The 18,598-nt window shown below is 46.5% G+C and overlaps 1 protein-coding gene across 2 annotated transcripts in view; it reads right to left on the reverse strand.

Moving 5' to 3' along the window:
- Nucleotides 1-18,598, reverse strand: part of PRPF40A (pre-mRNA processing factor 40 homolog A) — a 391,586-nt gene that overhangs the window by 199,304 nt on the left and 173,684 nt on the right. For both annotated transcript variants that reach the window (XM_029605503.1, XM_029605504.1), the window contains exon 15: nt 17,122-17,230. In XM_029605503.1, the coding sequence (XP_029461363.1) occupies nt 17,122-17,230 (109 nt within the window). The remainder of the gene's footprint in view (nt 1-17,121; nt 17,231-18,598) is intronic.

The following is an 18,598-nucleotide window of genomic DNA, read 5'->3' on the forward strand; positions in this document are numbered from 1 at the left end:
GACACTCACTATAATACACAAAACCCTCCACAACGAAAACAGGCACTGGATGAAAGACACTATTCTCCTCTACACCTCTACCAGACCTACTAGATCCGCTTACAAGGGTACCCTCTACACCCTCCCCCTGAAACATATCCACCTCAAATCTACAAAAGAGCGGGCCTTTTCAATCACCGGCCCCTATACCTGGAACGCCATGCCACCTGAACTCAGTCTAGAGCAATGTGCACATAAATTCAAATCAAAACTCAAAACATGGCTCTACCCTTAAATCCTCTCTTCTACACCCTTTCAACCTCTCTCCATCTCTCGACCCTCCTTTCTTTCCATAGAGATTCCCCCTGCCCTCTCCCCCTCATTTCCACCCTTTCAACCTATTCGCCTGTATGTAAAGCATTGTCTCTTCATCCTGTGCGGCCTCTCAGATTCCGAATTTTATGAAATTTATAGTTTATTTATCCTGTCCACACATTGTACATGCTATTGGATATTTGCATTCCTTCATCCCATCTTAATTGTTGGGATACATTATGTATATAAGTTTGCTTTAGCGCCTTCAAACCTTATGCTCTCTTTCCTACGTGCACTCTTCTGCACCTCCCAGTTCTTCCTTACCCTGTTTTTTGTAACAGAGTTTTAGCTATGAGCATTATCGGGGGATATGTGTGTAGGAGGCCTTTGTTCCAGGGGCGAGCAAAGGCGTCCATGGCCAATATCCCTGTGCAGGGAACAGAATTTGTACACTTTGTGAGTCAGTTCGGATGCAAAGAGGTCTATTGTTGGCTGACCCCAGCTTCGGAAGAGCGTGGTCATTACTACTGGATCCAGAGACCACTCGTGGGGATGGAACTGTCTGCTGAGGCGATCTGCTACAACGTTCTGAATGCCCACCAGATAGGTGGCGCGTAGATACATTGAGTGTGCAAGGGCCCAGTCCCAGATCTGCGCAGCTTCTTGGCATAGGAGATAAGAGCCTGTGCCGCCCTGCTTGTTCAAGTACCACATTGCAACTGTGTTGTCTGTTTGTATGAGAACAGTTTTGTGTGAAAGGCAGTCCTTGAACGCATATAGTACATAACAAATAGCTCGAAGCTCCAGGAAGTTGATTGAAATGTTGCTTCGAGTTGTGTCCAAGTACCTTGAGTTTGGAGGTCATTCACATGAGCTCCCCAACCCAAGGTGGATGTGTCTGTGGTCAAAGTTATCTGTGGAACTGGCTGCTGAAAAGGTAGACCTGATAATAAGTTGACCTTGTTTGTCCACCAGAGAAGCGAGAGACGTAACTGGTGGGTTACTTGAAACTGAGATGAAAGCGGTTGACTGGCTTGGAGCCACTGAGATTTCAAAGTCCATTGAGTTATTCTCATGGCCAGTCTGGCCATAGGAGTGACATGGACCGTGGAAGACATGTGTCCCAGCAATGTTAGGAATTGATGGGTTGACGCTGTTTGTTTTGAGCTCAGAGATGTAGCTAGGTTCGAGAATGTGTCTGCGCAGTGTTGGGTAGGAAGGCCTTCGCTACTGTGGTATCCAAATCTGCTCCGATGAAAGTTAGGAGTGAGTTGGAGTTAAGTGGGATTTCTGGTAGTTGATGAGAAATCCCAACGAGTGTAGCAGATGAGTAGTGAGCTTGAGAGCATCGAGAGCTCCTTGCTTGGAATGGCTCTTGATTAGCTAGTCATCGAGGTAATGAAAGACATGTATGCTTTTCCTGCATAGATAGGACGCAGCAACAGCTAGGCATTTGGTAAATATACGGGGTGCTGAGGCCAGTCCGAAAGGCAAGACCTGGTATTGAAAGTGTTGATGTCCCACTTGGAAGCGCAGATACTTGCGGTGATGTGGGAAGATTGGAATGTGAGCGTAAGCATCTTGAAGATCCAGAGAACAGAGCCAATCTCATTTCTGCAGAAGAGGAAGCATGGTGCCCAAGGACACCATCCTGAATTTTTCTTTTCATAGAAATTTGAGTTTGCGGAGGTCTAAGATGGGGTGGAGGCTACCTGATTTCTTCGGAATGAGAAAATAGCAGGAGTAAGAAAGTTTAGATGGTATCCCTGGGTTATGATGGAAATAACCTATTGGTCTGTGGTAATGTTGAGCCAATTGGTTATGTAGTGATGAATTTGACCTCCTACTGGTAAATCTGGTTCCGGATTTCTGGAGGGGCTGCTGTTCTCTGGAAAGGTTTCAAAATCCAGACACTTGGCCTGTTTGTGGAGGAGGCTGAGGTCTGGATGTTTTAGGCTGTCGAGGATGTCCTCTTTCAGATGGCCTAGCTGTCCTCACGCAAGATGTAGGTGGGTAGTTTCTGCGTGGGCGATAAAATGGTTTTTTAGGGTCCCTTCTGGTTGATCGTCTAGCAGAGGAAGGGGCCTTGGTAGTCACTATTGATAATTGGCGCAGGGTTTCATTGTGGTCTTTCAATTGAGCCACTGCGTCTTGTATTTTGTCATGAACAGTTTTTCACCAGTGGATGGTAAATCAGCAAGTCTGTCCTGGATTTCAGGTTGCAGGTCAGAGGCTTTTAGCCAGGCCCATCTCCTGGCACTGATTCCTATCGCTGACACATGAGAAGTTATTTATTTATTTATTTTTGTCTCAAAGGAATTGTAAGTAGCACGAACTTCATGTTTACCAGTTTCAAAGCCTTTATGTAAGATGGCATTGAGGGTATCTTGTTGTTGTTGAGGAAGAGTGTCTGTTACTTCTTAAGAACATAAGAAATTGCCATACTGGGTTAGACCAAGGGTCCATCAAACTTAGCATCCTGTTTCCAACCGAGGCCAAACCAGGCCACAAGAACCTGGCAATTACCCAAACACTAAGAAGATCCCATGCTACTGATGCAATTAGTAGCAGTTGCTGTTCCCTAAGTAAACTTGATTAATAGCAGTTAATGAACTTCTCCACCAAGAACTTATCCAAACCTTTTTGGAACCCAGCTACACTAACCACATCCTCTGGCAACAAATTCCAGAGCTTAATTGTGCACTGAGTGAAAAAGAATTTTCTCAGATTGAACCTGTTTCCACAGATTCCTCTGATACTGTGTCATGTAAAGTTGGTATGCAGCTATTCGTGACACCAGCATAGACCCTTGAAACATTTTGCGACCTAATATGTCCAGGAATTTTTTTATCTTTGCCAGGAGGAATAGAGGAGTGTTGTCGCAGCAGTCTGCATTTCTTTTATGCAGATTCAACTACCACTGACTGATGGGGTAGTTGTGGTTTTTGGAATCCAGGGATGTGTTGGACAAAATAAGTTGCATTTGCCCTTCTATTCACTAGCTGAACATCACAAGGATGCTCCCAGAGACGATGCTGTAGATCTACTAGTACCTCGTGTACTGGAATTGCTACAACTTCTTTTGGAGCGTCGACAAATTGGAGAAATTCCAATGTCTTGTGCCTTGTGTCCTCCTCCATAATGAGATCAAAGGGAATTGTCTCTGACATCTCCCTAACAAAATTGGCAAAGGAGAGGTCTTCTGGGGGAGATTTTCTCCTTTCCTCCAGAGGAGATGGTTCCAACAAAATATCCTTCGTGGAAGTGTCGGTGTCCACATCTTCCCAAGTGTCAGAAAAGGTCTCTATTTGAGATCCTGAAGGAGGGAAGAAGGTTGGTGCTGTAGGATGTATTGGCACTGATGGATCCTTCGATGCAGGTTTCGGTGGCATCGATGGAAAATGCGGGGCTCTCGGTTGATGGACCAGGCATCGGTGAAATGGGACTGGAATCTGTGCCCTCGTTTTCTGAAGACCTGGGAATGGGAATCGGGGCTTTCAGAGGTTGCACCGGTTGCTTTGGAATCGGTGGCGCCAGTTGCGTAGGGAAGGCACCGATAAGATTATCCAGCCTGGTTAGCAAAGATGTAAATATCGATGGCTCTGGTGTCTGTGCCGGTATGGAGGCCGGCATTGGTGGCTGTAGTTCTCGGAGAGCATCTAGCACTGCCTGGCAGATAAAAACGTCCCATTCCTCCCTGAAAGCTGGTGTAGGTATCGCAGCTACAGGAGGTGGCAGCTAGGCGCTACTGGCACCTCCACAGGGGCCTGTGGGGGCTCAGTACCCGGTACTGATATCGGTGGGGATCGCCTTGGCAGTTCGGGTGGTGAGGGTGTTAACAGCTCCTCGACCATGTCTTCTTCGCAAGCGGCTCGATAGCCATCAAAGCCAATATGGTGTTGGTGCTGGCACCAGGCGTAGACTTGCGTCAGTGCTCGACCCGGTCTTTCCCCAACGCAGAGGTAGATGCAGTCGATGACTTAGATGGAGTCTGTGACAGACGGTCACCGTTGCCCTGGTGCTCCTGGCGAGGCTTTATGATCAACTTTTTCGATGCTCCTGCCGGTGACGATTGGGTGGTCATCGATGGAGTCAGTTTAATTTTAAACAGGGTTTCCATCTTGTCAAGGCGAGCCTGCCTACCCTTCGGAGTCATATGGGCACAACTTGGGCAGGTAGACATGTCGTGTGATGAGCCGAGGCACAGCACACAGACATCATGTTGGTTGGTAATGGACATGGTTCAGGGGCATTCTGGACATTTTCAGAAACCTGTTGCCATAATGGCAGAGGTTGAGGCCCAAAAATAGTCAATGGCCTGCAGGCATCGAAAAAGGGTGGGAGCGGGAACCGACCCGGGATTGTAATTTTTACTCATCGAACGATGGAAAAAGCTTTCCCGATGGGAGACCCCTAAGAGGGAATGTTTTTCTAAGGTAAAATATGAGATTTTTCTGTGAGGAAATGTGTGAGGATTCTCACAGAGCTCCTAACCGCGAGGCAAACTGCAGCGCGGAAAAAAAGAGACTGAAGGGAGACCCCCGTGGCTCGAGGGATCATGGCATGCTGGACATACTCAGTATGCCAGTCAAAAGTTCTAGAAACTTTGACAGAAAAGTTTTCCGTGATAGGGCTCTATCCAGTGACGTCACCCACATGCGAGTACTACCATCCTGCTTGTCCTGGGAGAGTAAGGAGTACTCAGGTATGAAATGTCTGTAGTAATTTTCAAAGCCCAGGAAGTGTTGTAAGGCCTTGAGTCCAACTGGCTAGGGCAATCCAAAACAGTCTTTCACTTTTCAAGGTCCATGCAGAACCCGTGCCAGGAAATGATGTAACCCAGGTGTCATAGTTGTGAGTCCTTGTTCTGTGGTGAGGTTGACACAGCCTAGCAGGTTAACCCACTAGGTCCACGCCGAGAGATGGCGGACATGCCCCGCCAAGGACAGAGTTGAACTTTCAACTATATCAGCCTTGTTCCCCACAGGTTGAGCCCTTGGGTTCTGGGGGCTAGCAGGTCTTAAGCAAATGTCTCAAGGGACAGTCAGAGTGAGAGAGTCCAGAGTCTGGTTATGGTCAGGGTAGGCAGTGGTCAAGGTGAAGTCAAGAGTCTGTAGCAACAGTCAGAATCAGGCAGCAGGCAGATTCGGGTACCTAGCAGTTGTCAATGGCAGGCAGCAGGTAAGAAAGAGGGCCAAGTCCAAAGCGAAGGTTAATACCAGAGTAGCAAACAGACGTGGGACCAAGAGGGGACAAGGCAGGATAAGGATGGACAAGGCCAGGCATGACAAGGCTGGACCAAGGACGACAGGAACACAAAGCAACATGCGCTGCTCTGTTGCTTACGTGAGAGCTAAGAGCCAGCCACGTCAACACTGGGTGGCTCAAGGACTTTTCCCACCATGGGCTGCTAAGAACTGGTGCGTGCGCCTAGAAGAGGCTGGAGGAGGAGAATACTATGTCCGCATTGCAGGCTGCTGGTGGCATCAGGCAGGCCTTCTCCACTGGGATCCTGGCAGCACTGGGGGGTGAGTGTGGTCAGTTGTGGGCCTCCCCATAACTGGTCAAAACATTACACCAGAAGGGCAATTGTTCCTGTTTAAAAGTGCACTTTTCAAGTTTGGCATACAAATGGTGCTCCTGAAGTCTCTGCAGGACTTGCTTTATGTGCTCACGGTGCTGTGCCAGGGATTGTAAGAAGATGAGAATAAGGTCTAACTATACCATCACATGCGAATACAGAAGGTCCCAGAAGATCTCCCTGACCATGTGTTGGAAGACGGCAGGGGCATTACATAGGCTGAATAGCATAAAACAAGTATTCATAATGGCTTTCCCTTGTGTTAAAGGCCTTCTTCCATTTATCGCCCACTCATATCTGTAGCAAGTTTTAGCCCCACAGAAACAGAGTTCCGTGAAGACTTGTGCTCCTTAAAGGCAATTGAATAGCTAAGTGATGAGAGACAAAGTATAACTATTTTTTCAAGTGATCACATTGAAACCCCCTTAGTCTATGCAGGGTCTGATTGAGCCATCCTTTTTTCCTACAAAGAAAAAGCCAGCTCCTGTGCAGGTGAGGATGAGGGCCGAATTAATCTGCTCTCCAAATTCTCTTGGATGTATTTTGATTTAGCCTTCATCTCTGGTGCTGATAACAGATAGACCCAAACTCTAGGGGGTGTATTCCTGGGTAATCATATCGGGCAATCATAGGATCAGTGAAGCGGTAGTGTCTCGGCCTGCCACTTGCTAAAGATGTCTGAGAAAGCGGCATACTGGTGTGGCAAGCCTGGCAGATTGAGAGAGGTAGCCTGAGCCACAATGACCAGAGGAAAGAGCAGAGTAAGGCAGTTCTCCACTCAGGAAGGGCCCCAATAGGCAATTTGAGGCATGTCCCAGACTATGGCCGGCTGGTAAAGTCGAAGCCAGGGCAGCCCAAGAATGACAGGGTTGACTGCCTTGGGTATCACATAGAAATCAATGCGTTCATTATGAAGGAGACCTGTTTGCATGGTGAGGGGGGCAATGACCATGGTCAGATGACCAGGTAGAGGCTCACCGTAAATGGAGATGGTAAGGGCATTTGCCAAAGTGGTAGTGGGCAGGTTGTGCTGCCAGACCAATGACTCCTCAATAAAATTACCTGCTACCCCAGAGTCCAAGGAGGCCTCTGTATGGATCGTGGTTTTACCAATGGTAAGGCAGACAGGCACAACAAAATGTGGAGAGTGGGGGGATTAGTCCTAGGGTTGTCTTTCTGACCAACCCTAGGTGCCAAAGAACTAGCGGTGTCCGGGATGAGTTGGCCAGTCGAGATGACATCCCACGACTAGTCCATCATTACAGAACACACCCAGTCTCTCTTCCACACACAAGGCTCCACTTCCATAGGATCTCTTCTCCCACATGCCCTCTCTCACACACAGGCTCCCAACTCCCACATGTTTTCTCTCACACACAGGCTCTCTATTCCTATGTGTTCTCACACACACACACATGCTTTCCACTCCCACGTGCTATCAGACACAGGTTTCTCCACTCCCACATGCAGTCCAGCAGTTAAGGAGTGGGGCACGAGAAAGGATCTAGGCCCTTCACTTCATACCAGACTGAGAACCTTATTTAAAATTCCTTATATTCCGCTACCTCCAGAGATCAGTTCGGCGCAGATTACAATAAATTCATTCATAAAATAATACAAACTAAACATTTACATTCAATGCCATACAACACACATCAATAAGATAAAAATAAAAATTTTTGGAAGGGAGGAGCCAAGAGCTTTTTTTTTTAAATCATCCCATTCTATATTCCCCTAACTGATGATATTGAATCTGCTCCCTACCCCTGAAAGCATCCAAAAAATAACTTTAAATGTTTCCTAAATACCTTATAATCTTGCTGCGACCTCAGATCAATTGGGAGTTTGTTCCTTTCATTAGGAGCTAAGTAAGGAAACACATGCCCTCTAGTTAAAACCTTCTTATATTGTCTGACCAGGAAACCTTAATAACTGGGTTCCTTCCAACCTTAAAGATCGATGTGGATTATCGAGTATAATATTATCTTTCAGAACAAAAGAAGATGAACAATTTAGTAATTTAAAAACAAATGTCATAAGTCGAAATCTGCATCTCCATTCGACTGGCAACCAATATAATTCCTTAAGTACCAGAGAGACATGATCTCTTTTTGGTATTCCACCTATTACCCATGCAGCTGCATTCTGCACCATCAGTAACACTCGCAGAATGATTTTGGCAGACCAATAAACAATGTACTGCAATAGTCTAAGTGACAAAGCACCAACGATTGCACTATAATTCTAAAATAATTAGAGATGGCAATAACATTTGCAATAGTTGAACAAGCTTTAGTTTATAAAAAGCAGTTTTCATTACATGACATATCTGGGGTTTTAGTGATAACTCAGAGTCTAAAAGACTCCCAAACTCAGGTAAAATTGGGACTGAATGTGTCTCAGACAACTTAACATTTTCCCATTCCTCTCTTCAGCACACTTTCCAACCCAAAGAACTTTTGTCTTATTCATATTAAAAAATAAATGGTGCTCAATCAACCAGTTTTGAACCTGCTTCATAACTTCTTGAACCAATTTCTCAGGAATATCACCAGGACCACGGGGAAGATAAAATTGGATGTCATCAGCGTATTGTCGCAGCCAATATGGGGCAACCAGGATCATGGTGTCCTTGTCCTGCTGGAGCTTTATGAGAGTCTTCCCCACCAGCGGAAGTGGAGGATATGTGTAAAGTAGGCCCTTGCTCCAAAACTGGGCAAAGGCATCTGAGGCTGGTTCCCCGTCTTCCTTGTACAGGGAGCAGTGGATCACCTTGAAATTCCGAGGGGAAGCAAAGAGATCCACGTTCAGAATGCCCCACAGCTGACAGATTCTGTCTGTGACAGTCGGGTTCAGCGACCACTCATGCGGGTGGAATGCTTGACACAGGCAGTCCGCCACCACGTTTCTCTGTCTCTGCAAGGTAAACTGCTCGCAAGAACACATCCTTGGATAGGGCCCAAGCCCAAATCTGTATCGCCTCCTGGCAAAGCAGGAAGGAGCCCATGCCTCCCTACTTGTTTATGTACCACATTGCAACTTGGTTGTCGGTCTGGATCAAAACTACTTTGTCGACCAGGTGATCCTGGATCGCTGAGAGGGTGTACCGGATCGCTCATAGCTCCAGGAAGTTTATTTATTTGACAACTCACTTCCTGCTCCGACCACATGCCTTGCGTGCGGAGGCTGCCCACATTTGCCCCCCAGCCCAAGGTGGATGCATTGGTAGTCAGTACCATTTGGGGGGGGATGGTGCTTGGAAGGCAAGGCCCTTATCCAAGTTGGTCAGGCTCTCCCACCAGGAGAGGGAGTCTCGGAGCGGTGAGGTAACTTACACTGGCGCAGTGGCGTAGCCAGAATTGATTTTTTGGGTGGGCACAAGGTTAACATGGGTGGGCTGTAGGCATGCAGGTCTACTAGTTGTTTTTTTACTGATAAATAATGCCAAATTATGCAGCATAGCATTCACATCTACGCCTAAGTATGAGGTTTACTTAATGATACAAACATAATTCACGGTGATTTGTGGTACTTTAGCCTTCTTATTATTACGATTTTATACACGGCTCCTACCTGTCCATAAATTTTGAGAGAGCGGTTGTGTTGCTTATATTTAAATTGCTAACATCTCAAAATATAGATATATATTTTTACCTTTGTTGTCTGATCTTTGTATTTTTCTAATCAGTTGGTCCTGGTCTCTTTTTCCCATTTTTTCCCTTATAGCTCATTTCCTAATTCCTTTTCAGTGTCTTTCTTCTATTACTGTCTTCTTCCCTTCCACACACACACACACATGCTTTCTCTCACAGACTCCCTCTCACACACTCAAGCTGTCACTCTCATATGCTCTCCCCCCCCCCCCCCCCCCAAGCTCACATTCAAGTTCTCACTTTCTCACCCCTCCCCAGGCTTATATTCTTATGCACACACAGACGCACATCCAGGCACCCATTCTCACCCACACACATAAACCCAGACTCCCATTCTCACCCACAAACCCATGCTCCCAGTCTCACCCACACATATCCAAGCTCCCATTCTCATCCATACATATACACATTTAAGGTACTATTCTCACCCACACATACACACATTCAAGCACCCATTCTTATCCACATATTCAAGCTTCCATTCTCACCCACCCACACAAACCCAGGCTCTCATTCTCACCCATATATACACACATTCAAGCTCCCATTCTCACCCACCCACAAACCCAGGCTCCCATTCTCAACCACACATACACACATTCGAGCTCCCATTCACCCACATATTCAAGCTTCCATTCTCACCCACATACACACCCAGGCTCCAGTTTTCACCCACACACACACACTCCCATTCTCATCCACACATACACATTCAAGCACGTGCACAGCTTCCGCTTTCTCCCCCAAAGCAGGAAGATCAGCTGCCTCTCCTGCTGCCACCGGCCTCCTGCTATCTTCGGGCGTCGGGCCGTACTGCCCGCCGAACTTCCTGTCGGGGGGGGGGGGGGGGGGGGGAGCGGAAGCGCAGCGCACAACGTCCGCTTCCTCCCTCCCCCCCCCCCCCAAGCAGGAAGATCGGCGGGCAGTACGGCCCGACGCCCGAAGATAGCAGGAGGCCGGTGGCAGCAGGAGAGGCAGCTGATCTTCCTGCTTTGGGGGAGAAAGCGGAAGCTGTGCCCGGCGCTTCCGCTCCCCCAAACAGGAAGTTCGGCGGGCCGTTTGGTCCGAAGATAGCAGGAGAACGGGTGGCAGCAGGAGAGGCAGCTGATCTTCCTGTTTTGGGGGAGAAAGCGGAAGCTGTGCGCGGCGCTTCCGCTCCCCACCCCCAAACAGGAAGTTCGGCGGCCCGAAGATAGCCGGAGAACGGGTGGCAGCAGGAGAGGCAGCTGATCTTCCTGCATTGGGGGGAGGAAGCGGAAGCTGCGCGCGGCGCTTCCGCTCCCCCCCCCGAACAGGAAGACCGGTTGGCCATACGGCCGCAGCAGCGCTTCCCCATGTGTGCCGTGATGGCGCGCGAGGCGTGGGTTCTCTCGTTCGCTGTCGCGGGGATGGCGCCGAGAGGTCTTGGGTGGCTTGGAGCCACTGAGAGCAGAGTGTCCACTGTGCTACTCGCATGGCTAACCGGGCAAGTTGAGTGACATGATCCAATGCCGCCATGTGGGGTCCAGCAAGAGGAGCAATACCCAGGCAGAGACTGTCTGATGCTGCCGGATGGAGTGTGCCAGCGATGCCAGGGTCTGAGCACGGTCCTGGGGGAGGAACGCTCTGGTTAGAGTTGTGTTCAGGAGAGCCCCAATGAATGCTAGCTGCTTGGACAGGCTCAGATGAGATTTGGGGAGATTGATCATGAACCCCAGTGACCGTGGCACCTTGACAGTCAAGCGGAGGGAGTGTAGCGTGCCTTCCTGCGTGGTGCTCCTGATGAGCCAGTCATCCAGGTAAGGGAACACGTACACCCCCACTGCTAGACATTTCGTAAAGACCCGTGGGGCTGAGGCAAGGCCAAATGGCAGCACCCAGTATTGGAAATGTCTTCATCCCACCATGAATGGTTCTCCTCCTACCTGTCACAAAGATCCTACCAAGTACTACTTAATGATTCCCTATCAAAGAAGATCAACTTAGACACTGGAGTTCCAAGGATCCGCCCTTTCAGCGACGCTCTTTAACATATATCTTCTCCCACTATGCCACTTCCTTGCAAATCTGAATCTAACCCATTTCATCTATGCTGATGATATTCAAATATTAATTCCAATAAAAAAATCAATTGAAGAAACATACAAATTAACTGCCAATTACCTAAACAGCATTAAGGAAATACTAAACATAAAACTCATCCTCAACTTTGACCAAACTGAATTATTACTACTAGACAGAAAGAACAACTCTCTGCAAACAACGCCGCTAAATCTCATGAACCAAAATTCAATCTGATCTCCAACCAACCATGCCTGCAACCTTGGAGTAATAATCGACAAAGAACTTTCATTTAAAAACCATATCTGAACAAAAATCAAAGACGGTTATCAAACTACTTACACTCCGTCATCTAAAACCTTTTCTGTCAAATAATGACTTCAGATCAGTCCTGCAATTACTAATTTTCTCCAATATGGACTACTGCAACTCTCTACTTCTCAACTTACCTCTAAACACCATTCAACCTTTCCAAATCCTGCAGAATGCAGCTGCAAGAATCCTCTCGGGTGCCAAAAAGCATGACCACATCACCCCATTGGCTACCAATAAAATACAGGATTGAATACAAAGTCCTTTACATCCTACATAAAATTATATATGAAGAACAGAAAAATTGGCTAAGCCCCTACATACACCTACATACCCCAAAGTAGAAACCTGAGGTCAGCAAATAAAGGACTCCTAAAAACACCACCAACGCACTCAAATCAACTCACCTCTACTCAAAATAGAGCGATATCCCTTGGTAGCCCAAAACTTTGGAACTCCCTCCCAACTAAACTCAGAATTCAAGAAAACCTAAAAACATTTTTAAAAGAGTTAAAAACTTGGTTGTTCAACAAAGCATACCAAACCACCCAAAGAATCAACTAAACATCACCGCCCTCCAATCCAACCTCATGATTAAATGAAAATCACCACAACTATGCTTTTCAGAAATAAGAAAACTCATTTACTGATCTTAATCATGATTTATGTTACCTACTAAGCCTAATAACATGTTGTGCTTTACACCCCTTGTTAACCCTCATTATCCCTATAACCTTAGTTTGTAAACCGTTATGATGGCGTTATTTTGACGTTTCCGAATGACGGCATATAAAACTCATTAAATAAATAAATAAATGAATGAAGCAGAGATACTTCCTGTGAGGTGGGAATATCGATACGTGGGCGTAAGTGTCCTTCAGATCGAGACATCAGAGCCAATCTCCTTTGTGAAGGAGAGGAATCAGGGTGACCAAAGAGACCATTTTGAAATGTTCTCGCTGCAAGAACCTGTTTAAGGCTCTGAGGTTGAGAATGAGTCAGAGGCTGCCTGTTTTCTTTGATATCAGAAAATACCTTGAGTAGAACCCTTGGTGCTGTTGAGAGTGGGGCATGGGTTCTACAAATCCGGCTTTCAACAAGGCTGAGAGCTCCAACTTGAGAATTTCCTGATGCCCCGACAGGCCCCACACTAGGGGACTGTCCTGAAATTCTGGCGTTAACAGTGTTGTATGATAGCTAGAACCCAGCGGTTGGAGGTAATAGTGGACTGCGAACAGACATAACTGGCTCCCGACTTGTGGGTAGAGGTCCATGTCTCTGACCTTTTCCCCGAAGGGATTTTCTCTGGTGCATGGCATGTCCGCCAGCTTTTCCTGGACCTCTGGCCAAGGGTCGGAGGCCCGAAGCCAGGTCACGTATTGGGTGTTAATGCCCGTAGCTGACACCCTGGCCGCTGTCTCGAAGACCTTACCTCATGTTTCCTGGCCTCCAGGCCCTTCTGTAATATTGCCTCCAGCGCATCCTGCTGCTGTTGAGGCAGGGGCTCTGCCAGCTCCTGACCTTGTTTCCACAAGTTCCTGTTGTACTGAGCCGTGTACAACTGGTAGGAGGCGATATGAGCAATAAGCATTGCCTCTTGAAAAAACCCTCCTTTCAAGGACATCCAGGGCCCTATGTTCTCGGCCTGGAGGGGCAGAGAAATGAGTATGAAATCTCTTGGCCTTTTTTAGGGCAGACTCTACAACCAAAGACTGGTGGGGGAGCTGGCGTTTTTGAAAGCCAAAGGCCTGTTGGACCAGATAACGGGCATCTGTCTTCCGGCTGACCGGGGGGACAGACCCCGGGTGCTCCCAGATCCTGTATAGAAGTTCCAAGAGAATTTTGTGGATTGAGATTGCTACTACCTCCTTCGGAACATCCACAAACTGGAGAACCTCCAGCACTTTGTGGTGGGCATCCTCAGTGAGAAGCTGGAAAGGAATGGCTTCCTCCATAGCCCTGGCAAAGTCCGCAAAGGAGGTCTTCTGGGAGACAGCGATGCCTCTCATCCGGCGGAGAAGGCTCGGAAAGTAAGTCGCCAGAGTCCTCTGAAGAGGACTCCGATGTATCATCACCCCAGGGTTCGTATGGCACATCCTCCTCACTAACGTCCACGGGAGGACGGAGAGGGAGGCCAGCGCCCATGCCCCTCGGCAGTGGCATCGAGGGCTGTCTCGGCAACCTCAGTGCTGGGAGCTTCAAGGGCATCAATGGTGCTGGAGCACTGAGGGCCCCGAGGGAACAGACAGTCCTGGGACTCCAGATGGCCTGGGAACAGGCTTGGGGAGTGGAGGCACCTTCAAGGGCTTTGGGCACGGTTGCGAATCTTCCTCCTCGGAGTATCCAGGGTATCGCTCCGGAGGGGGCCCTCAATGGCCGATGGGAAACCAAAGGAGCTCCAGGCACCAGTTGCATCGGTAGGATGCCCAACAGGATGTTGAGATGCTCCAGCAGGGGTGCTAACAGCGCAAGTGCTGGCTCTGGTGCAGGTATGGGGGCGGTTCAAAGCTCCAGAGGGCTCAGAGCACCGCCTGCTGCACAACTCCTTCTGAAAATCCAGTGATGAGAATGCGAATGACGGAGGACGACGACGAGGCGTCACCGGAGCTTCCATGGGAAGCCGAAGAGGCTCGGTGCCCAGCACCACACTCTGTGGGGAACACCTGGGGCATGCTGGTTATGAACGATGGAGAAGAGCCTTTGAAACTATATGCCGAGGATATTTTTTGGAAGTTGTTATACTTATATGGTTTTATATGTATGAATGGGGTGTGTTATGGTATGATTGATTATGGATTGGGTTTTATATATGTCAGGGGCTGTTTTAAACTTGTGGATAACATAGGTGATTGCTAAGATCATACTACATTGAGAAGGTCATATTATATTATGTGTATTCAAACATTGTAATTACAATGTGTTTGGATAACATTGGACAATATTGTAATTTTAATATGTTTGAATAATAGTACAATTTCCTATGAAAGGAAGTCACCATAATAAAATGTGTGTGCCTTTTCACAATTTGTGAAATTTTTGTCATATCTCTCATTGTGTAACGAATGAAAAAAATTCGGGCATAACCATCCCAAACTAAATCCAAGATTCATTGGTCTGAAGTGATTTGGATCCATGTCCAGTAAAAATCTGATATTCAAATTCCTATTTACAGTATCAGAAACTGGGTCCCAAACACCTGCATTGGGAGCTTTAAGGCTTCCATCCTAACTGCTTTTATGGAACTATGAAAAGACTCAAAACCACCGAAGAATCTAGATCCCTGCACCATTGAAGACCTTCCCAGATAACTTTTATTCGCTTCTCTGAACCAATTTCTGGACAGGGGTTAATGTGAAGACTGTTTAGGCTGGTCTTCAGAAAGTCTGGGAAGCATGGACTCTCAGAGTCTTAGTTATCCTCTAAAGATCCTCTCTAAATACAAGCTTCCCCCTTCAAGGAAAGCTTAGCCAGATTACTCAAACTGAATCTGCTCATCAGTTCAGAGACCACAATAAATGCCTACATGCTACCACAGTAGCCATGTTTCTTGTTCACGTGGAAACCAAACCAAAGGATATATCTGCCTAAAAGGTTGTCCAAGGCTCCATCTGAGCTGCCTTGTCTGGAATCAACCCAATGCCTTCTAACGAAGTCGCTTATAAAAATGGATATAAACTCAATTCTGCTCTTCTGACAATAAAGCCATTGGCTGCCACATAAAGAGATATATTGGAAACCTCAAGGTCTGCTTAAGCACCACCTGAATCTTCCTATCCTGCATGTTCCTGAGATGTGCACCTCCCTCCAGTGGAATAGTAGTTCTTTCAATGACCGCACAAAAGAGTGCATTCAGCTTAGGGAAACTTTCCCTTGTCTTAGGAGAGGAGAGTGTACAGCTTCACCAAGATCCTTCTCCCGTTAAAATTAGTTCCTATCATAAGTCAATCAAAACCCTGACTGACTTGTGCAAATGAAAAAACCTTGAGGACTTTCACAAAATAAACATGATAAGATCCTCAAAAGGACTGAGACCCTCCTCCATCTTGTCTTCAGATATTTTCAGGATTCAAAGTGACTGAGAAACCAGGCAGATAAACTCCTCCTTATAAAGTCATGTAACCATAGCTAACCCATATTCTTCCTTAGTGGGATATTACCCTCTGCCAGTTCCTCCAGTCAATTTCCTTCAGACCACTTACAGACGATTGGAGAGCAGTTGGATTTGGAGATTTCTCAATCCCCCTCCATCCTCCACCTTCTTTTCTCATCCTCATTCTCTGCAGCCCCTGATATAATTCCCTGGGGAATTAGCACCACTAGAGAAACACCTGGAACCTCACTCTGCCACATAATAATGTAGAACAGAAGCCCAGGCAAGTAGGAACCCCATAAAAAATGAGATCGCTGTCCCTTTAATATTGTAGCAAATGTGACTTCCCATCTCCGCCCCCAGCAGCTAATTCACTGAGTGGCTCACTCTACTTGTCCTGTTAGCACACACAGCAGAGAGAACCCCTCCGCCCCTCATCTGTAGCATCTTCCAGAAAACTTCACACAGCACGGCTTTTTCCCACACTTAAGGGAAGCAGACATTGCTCTCCCTTTCTGACCCGAGTCCAAATACTGAAACAGAGGTGAATAAGTTTCACTTATCTCAACTCCAAAAATAAAACTGCTGCTGACAGAGGTGTGCTTTCTGTTTGCTTCTTTCCTCTTTTTTTTTTTTTTAATTTTATGCAGCAAAGAAAACAGATTCGGGCAGGGAGGCAATAAAGGAGAGAAAGGCAAAACACTTTTCTTCCCCTCCCTTGTCCCAGGAGAGCTTACTAAAAAGGAGGAAGGAGACAAAGGGGGAGACTCACAGCAGATTAAGTCTGAAGCCCAGATTCCAAATATGGAAATCCTCTGGTCTAGGGCTTTTCTCAACCGAGGGAGGGAGTACAAAATTTTTACTTCAAGAGTCACTCTGTCTAAATGTTCAAATGAGGGAGGGAATACAGGAATTTTAACTCAGCAGCCACACTTATAAAATGCTTTGCCAATCTTCATCCAGCTGACCCGGGCCTCTGGACTGGTCTGGCTGGATGAAGAGGAATTTCAGTTTCAAGTTTCCTTCAAGCATCATTATCAAAATCACAAGCTTGTATAACATACCACATTCATGAAATGGAAATTAACAGATTTGTTTTTTTTTTTTTAAAGTAAAATCTTCTAGTTCAGCAGACATATCCAAATTATCACCTTTTCTTTTTTGGCCAAAAAGAACAAGACGTCTTCATAAATCTCAAGGCGATCACGCTCAGATATTGCGTTCCACACCTCCATCTCTCCAAACATCTGCTCAGCTTTTCTACAGGGGCAGAAACAGTAGAGGCTATGATTTAAACATGTATGCATTGCTAACTATTCAACAATCTTATACTAGCAGGACATGATTCAGAATGTATGTTTGTAAAAATTCAAATATAACATCTTCCAAAACAAAACAAAAAGAAAGAAAGTGTATTTTTAATACTATATATAATCTCTTTATATGCCACTTCTCTCTACCAGCCAAGGCAAAATGCTTAAGTGACTCAAATATCCTCACCGATACAGTACAGTGCGCACCATTTAACATATGTTTGCACGTACGTTATACTATAAGAGGCAATAGCGTGAAGAAAATGCATGGCCACCCCCCGAAATTAATAGACTCATCAACATGCATCTGCATGTGATGAGCGCTATCAGTTATTCGCCCGGAATACTGAAAGTAAAATGTGCGGCCAAGCAGGCGTTAACTTAGAAAGCACTGGGAAAAGAGTACAGAAACTGGTTTTCTTTACAACCTCAGACTTATTATCATAGTGATATTAAGTCGAAGGCAACAAAATAAAAAAAATGTGCCCGCCAGTTGGCGGGTTCGAAAACGGACATTCAATTTTGCCAGCGTCCATTTTCCGACCCCATGGCTGTCGGCAGGTTCGAAAACAGATGCCGGTAAAATACTAAGCGTCGGGGTTGTCAGACCCGCTGACAGCCGACTCTTCCGCTAATAAGGAGGCGCTAGGGATGCGTTATTGTCCCTAGTGCCTCCTTATTAGTGACTGGCCTAATTTAAATACAGAATCGAGCACCCACAAAAGGTGCCTGGGCGCTCGTCGGGCAAGCGGGTGATCAACTTGGAGCGCCGGCTCTCCCACACCATTTATTTTATCGGCCTGTAAGAGGGCTCGAGAAGTCTCTTCCAAGACTATCCCTCAAGTTCTGCTCTGTGGCTATAGGCAGGGGCATCACAGTAGCAGCAGCTGTCTTTCCTGTAACTCATCTCCACAACATATCCAAATCTTGCTGGCCTCAAATGAGCTTTCTGTCTTGCAGCATTGTGACCTGAATCATAAGGCCTGCTCCAAACTGGCTTATTACCAAGTATGTGTTGACCTCTGTACATTCAGACACATAGTTCTCTGCAAGTTCCTTATTGTCCAAGTTCTTTATTATTATTCTGTTTTCATTGTAAGCTGCCCAAGAGGCATCAGTTTGATTTCACTGTAAACCGGTGCGATATGTATATTATACAGCAACAAAATAAATAAATAAATAAATAAATAGCTTATTTATTGTAAATCAGGAAGAAAACCACTTACTAGAAGTGTTTCCTAAAGTCACAGAGGTGATTTACTAAGTATCATTAAAGGGGAATTCTGTAAGAATTTACACTATTTTAAGAACTAGG

This window comes from Rhinatrema bivittatum, chromosome 6 (assembly GCF_901001135.1).
Source record: "Rhinatrema bivittatum chromosome 6, aRhiBiv1.1, whole genome shotgun sequence".
NCBI lineage: Eukaryota > Metazoa > Chordata > Amphibia > Gymnophiona > Rhinatrematidae > Rhinatrema > Rhinatrema bivittatum.